This window comes from Vulpes vulpes, chromosome 4, assembly GCF_048418805.1.
Source record: "Vulpes vulpes isolate BD-2025 chromosome 4, VulVul3, whole genome shotgun sequence".
In the NCBI taxonomy this organism is placed as follows: Eukaryota; Metazoa; Chordata; class Mammalia; order Carnivora; family Canidae; genus Vulpes; species Vulpes vulpes.
The window spans coordinates 63367585-63383610 of record NC_132783.1 but is presented as its reverse complement, the minus strand read 5'-3'; the positions used below and the strand labels follow the sequence as shown (position 1 = coordinate 63383610).

Here is a 16026-nt window from a genome sequence, read left to right as displayed (position 1 = left end):
ATCACCAGAAGTGGCAGCTTGTCACTTCCCAGATGACATTACAAAAGACCGTGGCTTCCATCTTGGGCTCTCTCTCATCACTTCCTCTAGAGGGAGCCAGCTGCCACGTCCCTGTGAAGAGACCCAGGCTGGGAGGACCTAAAGTCCTCAGTCCAACAACCCGTGAGGAATGGAGGCCTGCCAGCAACCATGTGGATCCTCAGCCCCCAGTGAACCTCAAAGACCATAGCCCCAACTAATGCCTTGACGACAACCTAATGAGAGACCCTGAACCAAGACCACCCACCTAAGCTGCTCCTGAATTCCTGGCACTCAGAGCTGTGCGATAATAAATATTTACGTTTTAAGCTGCTAACTTTGAGAATCCTTTACTATATTACAATAGATAACTACAATTGATCCTTGAACAACATAGGTCTGAACTGTGAATTTTTTTTTAAAGACTTATTTATTTATTTGAGAGAGAGAAAGAGCATGCGTGTGTGCATGCACAAGCAGAGGGAGGGGCAGAGGGAGAGAGAGAATTTCAAGCAGACTCCAAGCTGAGCACGGAGCTGATGTGGGGACTGATCCAGGGACCCTGAGATCATGACCTGAGCTGAAACCAAGAGAAGGATGATTAACCAAGTGAGCTACTCCAAGAGTCCCTTAACTGTGGATATTTTACCAAACACTATGTAAATGTATTTTCTCTTCCTTATGATTTTCTTTTTTTTCTTATGATTTTCTTAATAACATTTTCTTTCCTTTAGATCACTTTATTGTTAGAATACAGTATATAATACATACACAGCATACAGAATAGGTGTTAATCGACTGTTCATATTATCAGTAAAGCTGCCTATCAATAGTAGGCAATTAGTAGTTAAGATTTTGGGCAGGTAAAAGTTAGACACAGATTTTCAACTGTGTGGGGAGCAGTCAGTGCCCCTAACCACCATGCTGTTCAAGAATCAGCTGTAATATGGTGGCCTTCAAATTTTTTGGCCAGGACCCAGAGGAATACATTTCACTGAGCAACTCAATTCACACATATGTGCACACATCTCACCCATGTATGACATAAGTGTCATTTCACGAAATGGCACTTTTTTCTACTATGTACCCTTTACATAATCTGATGTTTTCTCAATTATTTTCTATTCCATTGCATTGAAAAGAAAATGAGAACAGCAATCTACTGAACTGATTTCACAATCCACAGGCGGGTTGTGGGCAGAAGTGCAAGGGGAACATATCTGAATTTCTTGTCTTGCCTGCCATCAGCTGACATTGCAGTAGCCATGAATTTAACTGACTGATTCACTCTCAAAGCCAGTTTCATCTGACTTTTTAAACTACTCCCCACTGTATACAGTAGGTGCCAAATTAAATACTGACTGTCCAATTCCCTGCACTTCATTGTGTTTGGCAGTAGGAATCCACATGACACTACACATTATTTTTCTCTCTGCTAATATTTCATACAATATTTTAGTCAGATAAAGTTAAGAAAAATATGATAAAAACCTCTCTGTTCATATTCTAGCAGAAAAAAAATTACTAGAAATACAAAGGCAGTCCCTGCACTGCCCTCCCCCAACCCCAGTGCCTCTCTTCCACCATATAGGTAATCTTGAGGCCCAAGTTTTTGTTTTTCATTCCTATAGATGCATTTTGTAGCTTTCTTACATACATATATATTAGATAAACGGGATATAAATTATATAAACGAGATCATACTGTATATGTGCTTTTTCCTGTTTAACATGTTTTTGAGATTTATCCATCAACTTTAGCTCACTCATTTTAACTGCTGTATATTATTTCATTGTATGAATTGCACTAAAATTCACTGGTCCATTCCTCCTGTTGATAATTATTTAGTTTGTTGTTGTTGTTACCAACAGTACTCAATGAACATTCACATGTATTTCTAGTGTGCATTCTCTCTTGACGATATAACTAGATGTTGAATTTCTTAAGAGAACAAGAATGAATACATAAACAATCCTAGTAGATAGCTCTTTTTGGTTTTATTCTTGTCCCATCGTCATATCCCAGCCTGCAGGGCTGAATTTGTTTCTATTTAGTTAACAGAGCCTTAGGAGGCAAGGAGTGAAATTAAAAACAAAACAAAACAAAACAAAACAAAATGAAACATCTGCTTCTTTCTGAACTGGCAATATGAAGCAAGCCCAAGGAAATAATGAATGCCAGTTATTTTCAGTAGCTGCTAGAATGTCTCAATTGAGATCATCATGACCTCTTCTCTATGCCACCTGTCTATCAGAATCTATGGGCATTGTGATGGTTTTTACCCATAACTTCAAGAACAAAAGGTTGGTCTCAGTTCATCTTGGCGGGGGGGTTGGCAAATGTTTCCTGTCAAAGGCCAGGTGGTAAATATTTCAGGCTTTGTATGCCTTATAGTCTCTGCCACAACTACTGAACTTAGTCCTTGTAAAATTAAAGAAGCTATCGGCTATGCATAAACTAACAAGCATGGCTGTATGCCAATAAAACTTTATTTACAGAAACAGGAGCTAGGCCAGATTTGACATGCAAGCAGTAGTTTGCCAATCCTTGTTCTAATCAGAAGAAAACAATGTGGACCAGAAACATGTAGTATTATATACCCAAAGTTTATCTATTATTTTTTTCCTTTTTGATGGGCAATCATCCTAAAAATTGGTCACACCTAGCCCTGTTGAAAGCGTGGAAAAATAAATACTTTTATATATACCACTGGTAGGAATGGAAACTGGTGCGTTCATTTGTTTCTTCAACAACTATAAATCTGTAATGGCCATCATGGGCCACATACTCCACTGGATACTGGGGACATGGAAATAAAATGCATATGTACCCAACACTCACAGGCTAGTGTAGACAGACATTGAAATAGTTATTAATTGCTTTAAAATGTGGGGGTAAAATGGATATTGTGTGAAACATTATATAATTGTGTATATAGAGAACATATTTATAGCGGCACACATATATCTGGCCAATAATAGCAGCAGTCATTACAAATAAGTAACCACATGACTCCAGTCTGACTCATCAGATGTATTCTTAATCTCTTGATGGAATATCATGAGGTTTAGGGGACCAAATCCAGGCTGGAGTCCATCTAACAGACCTGGTTTGAGTCTCACTGCTAGCACTTACTATTGGTGAGAACTTCATTCTACCTTTATTTTTCTAAGCGTCAGTATCCTCTATCAATGGAGATTCTAATAGCATTCATTTTTATTTTTTATTTTTTTTAAATATATATCCTTTATTTTTTTATGTATGATAGTCATCCAGAGAGAGAGAGAGAGAGAGAGGCAGAGACACAGGCAGAGGGAGAAGCAGGCTCCCTGCACTGGGAGCCAACGTGGGATTCGATCCCGGGTCTCCAGGATCGCGCCCTGGGCCAAAGGCAGGCGCCAAACCGCTGCGCCACCCAGAGATCCCGAGCATTCATTTTTAAAAGACATTTATGGGGGTGCCTAAGTGGCTTGGTTGGTTAAGTGTCTGATTCTTGATTTTGGCTCAGGTCACGATCTCGGGGTCATGAGATTGAGCCCTGCATTAGGTTCTGCACCAGGTGCAGAACAAGAGTCTGCTTGTGATTCTCTCTCTTCCTCTCCCTCTGCCCCTCCCCACCCCTATCCATTTGCAGACTCATCTCTTTAAAAAAAAGAAAGATGTTTATGAACATTACATGAAATAGTACAGGGGAAGCACCTAGCACATAGTAGGTTCTACACAAATGGCAGCCAATTACACTTTTTCATTCAACAGCATTTGCTGAGTGCCTCCTAAGTTCCTGGATTGATCCCAGATATGGACCTAGGACTGTCACTATCCTTATAGTCTAATGAGATGCCACACAAGTGTTGGGTCAGCAGGTAACTTCAGAAACTGCACAGTCCAGGTATGACAGGTAATATGGACAATTCTATAGAGTCCTCAGCCTGCATCTCCCCCGAGGGGTGACCCTTCATCCCTGCTCCTCACCCTTGCCCCAAGCTCTATTCCCCATGACTCTGAGAGACTGGGAGGGGTTAACCTTATGCGCGATTTTGACTGGGCCACAGGGTGAGTATATGCCAGATATTTGGCCAAACATTCAGGTGTTTCTGTGAGGATGTTTTGGATGAGATTAACCTTCAACTTCATAGACTGGGTGAAGGAGATTGGCCTTAACCAATCAGTGGAAGGCTAGAATAGAATGAAGAGGTTGGCCCTTCCCTGAGTAAGAGAGAATCCCTCCTTCCCAATGACCTCTGACCTGGGACACCAGCTTTTCTGTACTTTTGGACTCAGATGAAACATTGGCTCTCTAGTTTGGGTGTCTAGTTTGCTAACTGCAGATCTTGCTACTTCCAAGTCTTTATAATTGCAAAAACCAAGTCCTTATATCTCTTTATAAACAAACACAGACACACACACAGATGCATGCACACATACATCCTATTAGCTCTCTTTCTCTGGAGAACCCTGACTACTGTAGAACAGTTCTTACCCTGAACTGCTTGCTCCAGTTCCAAGGATAACCAAACTCTAGGTTGCCAGGACAGTTATGGGCTATGTGGCACCCCCTGGAGTTGAGCAGTGCACAACCTGCATGATTGTACACTGCAGCTGTTCTCTGATCTCCCACCTTAACAACTCTTAAGACTCTCCATGGAGACTCCAATTTCCCCACCTCACCTCCTCTCCCAAGGCCATGTACTCAATACTCAGGAATATGGCAATGGCCTACCAGCTCCAAATGTCTCTGACACCTTACCTCCAGGCACACAATGGAAGCCGTCTCCGTGATAACCAGGTTTGCACTGGCATGTGAAGGAGCCTGGAGTGTTGTAGCAGAAGGCATCGGGGTGACATCGACTTGGCTGGCATTCATCCACGTCTATAAAACAGCCATGAAGCCCAGGGACAATGAAATATCTTCTGGAATTCATAGTTTACACAATCATTTAAACCACTTGCTCAACTCTGGGGGACTCTGTTTCTGCTCCAGGAACAGTGATTTGAAAATTTACTAAACATTACTCATCAAAACGCCAACTCCCCAATTTCTATCTAGCGTATTTTTAAATGTGTTTCATTTGAATGATAATGTTTTTATGGAAAATCAAGCAAGCCAAAGGAAAAAAAGAGAAGACTGTTTTTGCATTATTAAAGGAGCCTGCTTATCACAAAGGAGAGCTACAAAAATGTCCAAGAGTTTGGAGGCATTATTAACCCCTGACAGAAAAACCTCAGAGACAAGACAAGAAAACACATGTTCAATGAAAAGTAGCTCAGAAATTATCATCTTAGAAAAGCTTGGCCTTTGCAGGAATACCATATTCTGTAATGTTAAGTAATTTTGCATATCAAGGGGTCAGGGTATTTTTTACAGTGATCTTATCTACATCATCTTTAAGAACATCTTGTCAGCCAACAATAGACTGACCTCAGGTCTAAAAGAATTCTGCATCATCAGTTATTCTCTGACTCTGTAGTCATTTATTCAAGAAGGGGACTTGGCTTATTTTGAAGCAGAATGTGAGAGGCGGCCAGGTGGATGACGATATGTACTTTAGTAAACAAAAAGCTGGACCTCATGCCCCGTGTATACAAGGATTGTTTGCCTTTTCGTGGAAGAAACTCCTCAGTTCCTAGCAGACAGCAAGGGTCTCATTGTTGCCTAAGTGAGCTAGTCACATAGAACAAAATAGTAGAGGAGGGGGGCTAAGTGTCTTCCCCAGGAAAAACAGCCCTGAAGGAAAATGGAGGGTTCACACTATGACAGAGAGACAAAACACAGCCCATTTACCCAACAGAGTTGAAAGAATAATTCTCTTAATTTCTGGGTGAGTAGGAATAGGCAAATGGGATTTTTTTCAGGTTACACAGGGCGAAAAATCAGAGCAACCACGCACCTTGGCAGGCTCGGCCATCCCCAGAGAAGCCTGGTAAACAGGAACAAGTGTAGGAAGACCCTCCCATGTAGACACACTGGGCCCGCTGGGGTATGTCACAGTCATGGAGGCCAGTTTCACAATAGTTGATGGGGCGTTGGTCCACAGTAGCTTCAAACAAAAGGTTGACACACAGTGTTTGAAGAGAGGCCGCCAAGTGGTCCTAGTGCCCTTCTAAGTTCCCTCTGCATCACTGGTTTAGTCCACTGAGAATGCACCTAGATCTCGGACCTCCAGACGTCTTGCCAGGCTTCCTCCTCTGCTTCCCACTGTGTTGATATCCCTGGATTTCCTGTTTTCTCCCATCTGCCTCTGAATAGTCTGCACAGATGGACACCATGGCTGGTCGTTCCACCTGGTGCCCAACCTCTGGGGCTCTATCTCAGGCCATTCTCCATACCAGCTCTCCCAAACCCAATTTTCCTTTCACCTAGATGTGGAGATGGGCCATCTACAAGTGTATGTACACACTTCCTGTGGTGACTCTGCTGGAGCATTTGGAGCTAAGGATCTGAGACTTCCACATGGTGTTTGTACCCTTGGCCCACCAGGCAGGTAGACCACGGACCACAAATGCTGAAGTCAAAGTCACCCATTTCCCATGAAGGAAGGAGAAATACATTTTTCCAGGTGTCGTGGAAAGACTGTGGGTTTTGGGGGTAGGCACCCCTGGGTTTCTACTAGGTACACATGTGTCTGCCACGTGACTTTGGATATGTTATATAATTTCTCAGAGCCTCACATTCTTCCTCTGTGGGAATTACTTCCTGCATGCCAAGCATAGGGAGGCTCAGTAGATGGAATTACCGTTCCCTACAGCGTCTTAATGATAGAACTCAGAGAATGAGGGCTCAGGAAGTAGGTGAGTGACCTAGGGGATGGCCAATAATACCAAGATGGAAGTCAAGGGCTGAGGCCTCAAGGGGTATTTTCAATGGCTGGTACAGGTTCTCTGGGCTTCCCAAGGCACTACTTAGCTTCTGGTTTTAAAGCTCTAAGACCCAGGACAGAATCGTCTCCCTCAAAACATCAGGACAAAACCTCTTCTTCCCTCCAATGAGTCCCTCAGTGTCTGGATTATCCCAGAGAAGGATGGCCTCTCTTCTTTGCCCTCTTCACTGAGTCTTCCCAAGATTGATTCCAGTCTTTCTTGTCCTTGAGAGAGAGAGAGCTCTAAGCACTGTCAGGGGACATGTCAGGGAGAGGATACTCTTCAAAGGTCTATGGGAAATAAGAGGAAAGCACTGAAGGCTGGACATCCAGCCTGTGCACTTGGTAGCTTAGACTCCCGAACTCAGGACTATTAACTGACTCCCTGGAACAGGTACCAGCAAATCACCTCTCATGGGTCATAGGGTCACTGGATTTTAAATTACTACAAGTGGTCCAAATTCCTGTCTGGAAAACAGTCACCCAGATGATACCTAACAAGTCCAAGAACACACTCTGCTTTCTAGGATCCCCCAAGTGTAGGGAAGTACATGCAGACAAAACAACCAAGAAACGAGTTTCACTCTGCTTTTTTTTCTCTATCTCTTCCAACACATATCTATCTCACTAATAGCTTGTAAGTGGTCATTTTATAAGTGATGTTTGCTCATGGATCAGTTTGCTCCACTCTTATTAGCAGAGGAGAGCATCAATACAAGGTCAGCGGGCATAGGCTTCAACGTTCCCTCCCAGCAGTCATTGTCACACCTGTGTTTCTAAAATCCTCGAATCACTTCTAGAAAAAAGCAATTTATAACTGAATTTTTAAAATACATTTTTCTTTACATAAGACCACTTTTCCACACCAAAGCAGTTTGCTTCTTAAAGAAGTTTTTAAAAGTCAGCTTTATAATCCCAAATGGTTTAGTTCCACCTTTTAAATTTTTATTTTATTTTATTTTATTTTATTTTATTTTATTTTAGATTTTATTTACTTACTCATGAGAGAAACACAAAGAGAGGCAGAGACATAGGCAGAGAGAGAAGCAGGCTGTGGGGAGCCCGATGTGGGACTCGATCCCAGGACCCTGGGACCATGACCTGAGCCAAAGTCAGATGCTCAACCACTGTGCCACCCAGGCATCCCTACTCTTCTATTTTTAAAATAAATGATGCATTTTTAAAGTGAGGTTTCACATCAGTTAAAAGGGAAAAGCGTCAGGATGCCTGGGTGGCTAAGCAGTTGAGGTCTACCTTCAGCTCAGGTGATGATCCCGGGGTCCGGGATTAGTCCTGCATCAGGCTTCCTGCATGGAGCCTGCTTCTCCTCCTTCTGCCTATGTTTCTGTCTCTCTCTGTGTCTCTCATGAATAAATAAAATCTTTAAAAAAAAATAAGGGAAAAGTGTCTTCTACAGTTCTCCACAGCCAGCACACAATCCACAGCCATGGCAGTGGTCCTTAGTTCTCAGGACCATCAAGGAGGACAGTGGCTGGCCCATCCCTGCAGCAGAGAAGCAGCTGCCCCAACAACCTAAGCCACCAGAAGGGCCCCCAGGATGCCTGGCTGCGCTTTCCTCAAAGGCTCCCAACCCCACAGAATTGGCAATTTCTCTACAACTCTGATCCCTCCTGTTCAACTAACAGGAAGCTACATGGGGGGGGGGGGGGGGGGGGGCTTTTGGAAAGGTGAGAAAACTAGGCTCAAATGAGTATTAAAAATTAACTAGAGGGGCACCTGGGTGCCTAACAATATCACAGGCAAGGAAGGGAGAACATTGGGTGAAGCAAGGCTAAACCTAAGGCCCTCTTCCTGCCCTGAAGGATGGGCAGGTTCACAGTGTTGTGCACTGCGCAAAGACAACCACGTGAGCATTCAATGGAACATCAAATTTTCCCACCTTCTACACACAAAACCACATATCCTAGGGCTGTGGCCACTCAGAGGGTGTATCTATGTCTTCACATAAAGGTGATTTATAGGCTGTTTCCTTTGTGTGAATATTCTTTGCACATTCTAGTTAACTGTAAAAGTTGGCATGCAGTGGAAAAGAGAAAGGTCATGGGTTTACAAAAAATGCCGAACGTGGAGTTCCATGAGGCAGCTCCTCCCAGGAGGGATCCTCAGGAAAAGATAATCACTTCTGGCCAGCCCACATCCACTGCATGAGCCCCAGCCCTTCACAGCTGGCAAGGTACAGGGGCTCCCTCCCGAACTGTCCAAATTCTCTTCTCTCCCTTTCCTGCTGTGACCTGGAGAAAATCTTTCCAACTCAGGCTTCCAACACTGGATACAGTTTTAATGAGGAATTTCAGCAGAGGTGAAGCTGCCCGTTTGATTATTCAGTGACAAGCCAGAGTGATTTGTTTGAATACATTTAAGCAGACTTGGCTTTACCCCGTGAGCCACCTCTTCACACAGTGAGTCTCATGGGAGCTGAATAATAGGGGTGAAGAGCCAAGCAGGATGGAATTGTGTGGGGCATACAGGCAGGGGGATAATCAGGAAACCTCACGATGCCAAGTCCCAGGGACACACAATGATCTTCACATTTGTTTCTAAGCAGTAGGATCCACTGTTCAAACAAAATGTCATTCAGAATTTGATGTATGGAATGCCTGGGTGGCTCAGTGGTTGAGTGTCTGCTTTTGGCTCAGGTCATGATCCCAGGGTCCTGGGATCAAGTCCTTCATCGGGCTGCCCACAGGGGAGCTATGCTTCTCCCTCTGCCTATGTCTCTGCCTCTCTGTGTCTCTCATGAATAAATGGATAAAATCTTTTAAAAAAAATTTGTTTTGATGTATAGAGAAATGAAAGGCTGGAGGTCGGGGAAGAAGACAAATCTGCTCAGGCTTCTATGGATCCTCACTGGCAGCTCCTGAGGCATCACAAAAGGCTCCAGGGGACACAATGAACTCATGATCCAGTCCAAGGAACTGATGTCCAGATACGTGAAGTGTCTTCCTCAAAATCCAATGCCTCGGAGTAGACATTTGCACCCCACCTGCCCTACAGGAAGTGTGCACGTTGGAAGTGGTTGGACACAGAAACCCAGGACATAATTCCTCACAGCCATCTACCCCAGGACTGCACCCTCCACCCCTTGAGTCTGACTCCAAATGTAATATAAATGGTGCTGTGAACAAATAAATAAAATCTTTTTTAAAATTAATTAAATAAATGGTTGCTGTCATGAAAAATAAACGTTCGAATCTCCTTTATTTCAAAAAGCATGGAAGGAAGTCACACCAAATACCCAGAAATGGTTGTTCTCTATTGAAAAAGAAAAAGAAGAAACCTTAGCATAGCTGACATCTGCACTCTGTACAAAGGGGACTGGCTTCTCTAAATCCACAGATGTTTGGGTCCTATTCAAACTATGAGAACTGCCTGTTCCCTTCCGCCCTCAAGACATCACCTCGCCCTGGGACCTCGGCAGCCCCATCTGAGCTTCAAGACAGAGCCAACAGAAAGCACACTAGGCTTTAGTGAACAGTAAGGAAGAGGCAAGGAGGTGGCTCACTGATGCCACAAAAGAAGACTCTGTTCTAAATTAGTTAGAAATGTGGAGTTCAGATGGCCCATTCAGCATGCTGCCCTCCAGACCCAGAGATCTCCAAGAAGCTTTGAACTTAAAATTCTTGGAACCAACAGGTCCAAGTGGTGGCAGTAGGAAAAAAGTGGAAAAATCAAAACAATCTGGCTCTTTGTGGTTGGCCTATCACCACCACCAGCCTAAAGCATTATTAGCCCAACAAATAGCGTCGACTCATTTACTCTGACAAGGCTAAGAAAGTTATGCTACCACATGTGGCTTATAACATCGAAATCCACACAGAATGGCCCTGAGTGAAATTTTAGAGGTAAATCAGAACAAATTCCATGTAAGGCAGTAATGACCCAAGCATCTATTAGATGCTTCCTGCACGTGAATCTCGAGACCACTAATTAGAAGGAGAAACAAGTCTAATTGTCTTAATAGCTTTTAAAAACACAATGAAAAGAATTAAAAGGCATTTTATAAGAAGGGATGTAATGCCAAAGCTTACAAGACGTGAGGTGACACAACGGCTAGTTCAGACAATACTGTTGCTTGTCACTTAGGTGATTCTCCAGGTGGGTGGAGGGAATTCATCTTTGGAAACCACTTCCCAAACAACAGATGCTGGCACCTGCTGTCTCACCCAGGATGATTACCTGGGGCAACACATTCACACAGGTGCTAACACACACACTGCAAAAAGTGTTTCTGAAAAGTTACCCACAGAACTTACCCACACATGTTCCCTCCTCTGAAAACTGATAGCCCTCCACACACTCGCAACGGAAGGTTCCGGGATGATTGTTGCAGATCGCATGGCTGCCACACACCGAGGGCTGTTCTGAACATTCATCAATATCTGCAACGAATTTTTTTTAAATGTAAACTTAAAAAAAAAAGTTCTTCAAATATCACTAAATATATAAAATAGAAAGCATTTTGGCCTGCAAATGGATCCATTCTAAAATAAATAAATAAATAAATAAACAAACTTTTCTGTATTCTACAAGTAACGTTAATCAGATTTTTCTGTTTATTTATTTATTTATTTGAAAGTTAGGGGGTGGGAGGGGCAAAGGGAGAAAGAATCTCAAGCAGACTCTGCGCTCAGCTCGGAGCCAGGTGTATGGCTCCATCTCACGACCCTGAGGCCATGACCTGAGCTGAAACCAAGAGTCAGATGCTTAACTTACTGGGCCACCCAGGTACCCAAATAATATTTTTTTTCTATGCATAACTTTGGGGGGTGACCTCAAGGCCTTTCTCCTACAGAAATGTACACTTCCCCTGCCTCTCCTAAGCTAGGTGCCAAGCCTGGGGTACACTAACATCAGAGTGCCAAATACACGTTAAGAAGATGTGTAGACAAGTGTCCACTGTGATTATGGCTCCTAAAACTACAGAGCATAATTAAATATGCTACCCCAAGATATTTCCTTTCTCCCATTATAGTTACAAAGCCAAGTTGAACAATTTAAAGCCAAGTCGTGAATTTTGAATGCTATCTAGCGCATAACGTGCTAAAAGAAAGACCATTAGCTCATAAGGTTGTAAATGAACTAGGAGGGTGATGCCCTCTCAAAGGACATCACCAAAGTCATCACATGGGATAATACGAGACCAAAGAAAACATATGCTGTGGAGTGGGAGATAGCTAGGCTCAAATCCTGCCTCCTTTAGTTACCAGCCTGTGTGTGGTCTTGAGCAAGTTACTAATTACTCAGCCTCGTTTGTAGAGTTTCCCAATTTGTAAATTAACACAATACTACTGATCTTGAGGTGTTCTTCTAAGGATTACAGAGATTGGATGTAAGCAGAAGAGCACCTGGTATGCTCTGGAGACATGGCTATTATTATAATTTTTAGGCATTCATCCTATACAACCAGTCATGGGGACAGATTTGGCTGATTCTAGGGACATGGCCCTCAGATGGCCCCTAGATATAAAGATCCAATCTAGTAGCTAACACCACAGCAAGCCCGATTGGCCCAGACAAGAAACTGAGCTAACTTGTCATTACTCTGATTACCTGTCCACAGATGGACTAAAATAAACACAATCACACCAGGTCTTTCACATGCCAACCTAATTCTCAGAGTGTATACAGTTACCTCTGGCATTTCTGGAACCCTGAGGCACGGGGATGTCATTTTATGATGGCTGAGATCAAATCCTCTCCTCTTCTCACCCTCCTCCAATGCCTTCATGTGAATCTTTCACACTTGGAAGACAAAGCCTCACGCATCCACCTCTGATGGTCAGCCAGCCCAGCCCACCTCTTCACTGGTGAGACAAACCCCTTACTGGCCTAGCGGACCACACTGTGTGAGATAAGCATTTTTGCCACATTGGCCCCATGGCTTGATCTATACTCATGCCAAAGCCCAAACCAAATGATATTCAGCTTTTTCAAAATATGCTGCAGTGCCTGTGCCTGTGAATTAATTAAGATACAAGATCTCACCCAAGAGGACTGCTCCAGACAACCTGGAAGGTTGCAGAACAAAGCCCCTCCCCAAGCAGCCTCTTGGGGGTATGGGGATATTCAGCAAGTGTGAACCCCATAGCCCCATCCACCAGCTGTTGCCCCAGCAACGCAGGAGAAAAAAAAAAAACATTCCAGCTATCACGGTCTCAATGCGCCATAACTCTCAGAAGACACTCCCCACACAGATGTCTGGATGCCCTGTACAGAATGCAGGGCTCCAGAGCTTAGATTCAACTGCCAAAGCCCAAGAGTGCAGAGCAACAGTTTTCAATCAAAGGAAAGAGAAAAATCACCCGGGGAAGTCTTCCAAGGTCCATTCTCTGCCTGGATGTTTGTGGTCAGGAAATCTGTGTGGTTCAAAGAAGCTACTTCAGTGATCAATCCCTCACACCCTACCTACTGCTGGCCAATAGGATCCGGGGGCCCTGGGATAAGGGAGGGATGGCCCCAGCACATGAAGGTGTAGATATATATACATGTATGTATATGTATATATATGTATCTCCAAGCAGGGTGGAGCAAGACTCTAGCAGTTTCCCTGCTAATAGCCCAGAGTCCTTACGTGTATAAATTCTCCCTAATACCTAATTTAAATCCTCCCTTCTGTAAACTGAGGCTAGGACTTTAATCCTTCCTTTACTGGAAAGAGTGAATTGGCGATAGCCGCCCCTCATAAAATTTCACAAAATCTGCTTCAAGTTTATTGTTCTCTTCTCTGGGAAGAGATTTCCTTGCACATAGATCATCCTCTAACCCAACAGGAAAGTCCTGGATAATTCTTGTAATTACTGCTTTCTTCTTTATTTTTTTTTTCAGAGTGGCTACTTTTAGATTTTCAACAAATCTAAATTTGTCTCTTTTCTCAAGGCCAAGCTCTTTGAGGAGAAGAGTCTCATGACTGATTTGTTAAGTGCCTTGTGTGCACTCAAAATTACTCGAACAGAGATTATCCAGAACTATCTCTACAGACTCCCAATTGAGAAATATATGGAATCCATTTTGCTAGGCAGCAGAACTCTTATGATTTTTCTGGAAACCTTCTCCAAACCACCTTGGAGGGTCGCCATGCAGTGTCTAACCAACACTGGGCTTGTTGAGGGTGTCATCTATCATCACGTCAGTGTTACACAAACTGAATTACAAAGGCTCATTCTCATTCTCTTCAAAGGCACTTTCCAGGTCAAAATAATACACGACATGATTTGCTTAATGCAATTTCCTATTAACAGCCTAATGTCTCAATGCATTAACACTTCGAGGCATGTTCTAGTGACCCAGAACAAAAGGTAGCCTAACTGGGAATATACTCACATTCCATGGTGCTAATCTGCCAGAATGAGGACTAACCAGAAAACAAAAGCAAGTCTGCACATGACCACCTGTCTTCCAGAGCGGGCACATCAGAGGGTTTTCTATGATAGCAACAGATAATGTAAGGTATGGCTGGTTGTGCCTTGTGAAGTGAGGCAGGCATTCCTACTATGAGATGCTAAAGTACAAGAGTGGAAGAATTAGCCAGAGGTCATGGTACAGCAGCAGTGGGTTGTAGTATCTCCATGCTTTCCTAACATTGAGTTGGCTTATGAAGTTGATGAAGAGCCACATAAAGACTAAGGAGGTATATGCTTTGAGCAGAGAAATTAGGGAGCCCCATCCCTGCATGGTGTCTATCACCATCTTCACGGCCTCAGGAGGGTTCTGCTCACAAGAACACACTTGTGTGCCCATGTGGGCATGTGCACCTGTGCAGTCACATGTGTGTCCACACATGCACACACACACACACACAGTACCATGCTGCTTCAAACTGGCCTGAACCAGTTCAGCCATTCAAGATTGTTGGGCTATTTTGGGAAATTCTGGAAAACTCTGATCATTAGAGGCAAGTAGGAACAATGTCCCCTTCCCAGTTGTATGTTACCAGGAAGACGAGCCTCAGATTGAATTCTACCACCTGTGTAAAGTCATCAGCAGTCTGGCTAAACAGTTCGACAGTCTTTTCCTATAAGCCCAAGTCCCTGCTCCCTATTATTTCAGATGGCCCACTGAGCACCTCCCATAGAGTTTCACCCTGAGCCAAATAAAGCAATATACTGACAGTAGGATCCGCCAACCTTTATGTTAAATCAGCACATGAAATCTGCCACTAATCAGAGGGTTGGATTCCAGACCTAGGGCATTGTCCCCCAATGTCAAGGCTGCCAGGCTCACCAGATTCTTATATTCCATTCAAGGGTTTGCTCATCTTTCTAGCCAAACATCCATGTGCATGCCACTCTTTCACTGAGGGAACTTATTTCTAGCACTTCCTACATTTGCTAGTGAGCCCTCTGCTGCAGATTTAAGTGGCTCACCTTGAAGCACTTGACATTCTTACACTAGTTGCCCCTGCTATATGGACTCTTCACTGAGTTAGGAATCAACTAACTAATCCTTGGTAGTGGCCTGAAATTTAGTCACAAACATATAAGCTGTCTATGTGTAAGTGTTAAAAATGAAATTATAATTAAAGAAGTTCACTGAGAAGCAGCATATGCATGTTTGAGTCAGTTAAGTTCCAGTGTTTCAGTGTCACTGGCTCATGTTGATGAGTCTCACTGATTCTCAGCTATAGAAGTAGGAATGGACCTGCCACCCAGTGGAATGGCCACTACCAAAATAAATATGTAAATAAACCACAGGAACACGAATTGGCAAGAATGTGGGGAAAGTGCAGCCCTTGTGTGCTGTTGGTAGGAATGTAAAATGGTACAGCTGTTGTGGCAAAAAATATGGAGATTCTTCAAAAAAATCAAACATAGAAGTACCCTATGATCCAGCAATTCCATTTCTGAGTATATATACTCAAAGATCTGAAAGCAGGGTCTCAAACAGGTATTAGTACACTGATACTCATAGCAGCATTATTCACAATAGCCAAAAAATTGAAGCCACCCAGGCATCCGCAGACAGGCAAATGAAGGAAAAAAAAATGGTAGTGCATGCACACCATGGAATGTTATTCCTGCCTAAGAAGGAAAAGTTCTGACCCAGGCTACAACACGCTTGGATGAGCCTTGAGGACGTTACGCTCAGTGAAATAAGCCAGTCACAGAAGGACAGGGACTGTGTAATACCACTC

At 43.4% G+C, this 16026-nt stretch overlaps 1 protein-coding gene across 1 annotated transcript in view; it reads right to left on the bottom strand.

Moving 5' to 3' along the window:
- The window catches only part of NID1 (nidogen 1), an 83346-nt gene that overhangs the window by 21869 nt on the left and 45451 nt on the right, over positions 1 to 16026 (bottom strand). The window contains exons 10-12 of the mRNA XM_026008726.2: positions 11150 to 11275; positions 5907 to 6056; positions 4766 to 4888 (exon numbers count right to left, since the gene is read on the bottom strand). Coding sequence (XP_025864511.2) covers positions 4766 to 4888; positions 5907 to 6056; positions 11150 to 11275 — 399 coding nt within the window. The remainder of the gene's footprint in view (positions 1 to 4765; positions 4889 to 5906; positions 6057 to 11149; positions 11276 to 16026) is intronic.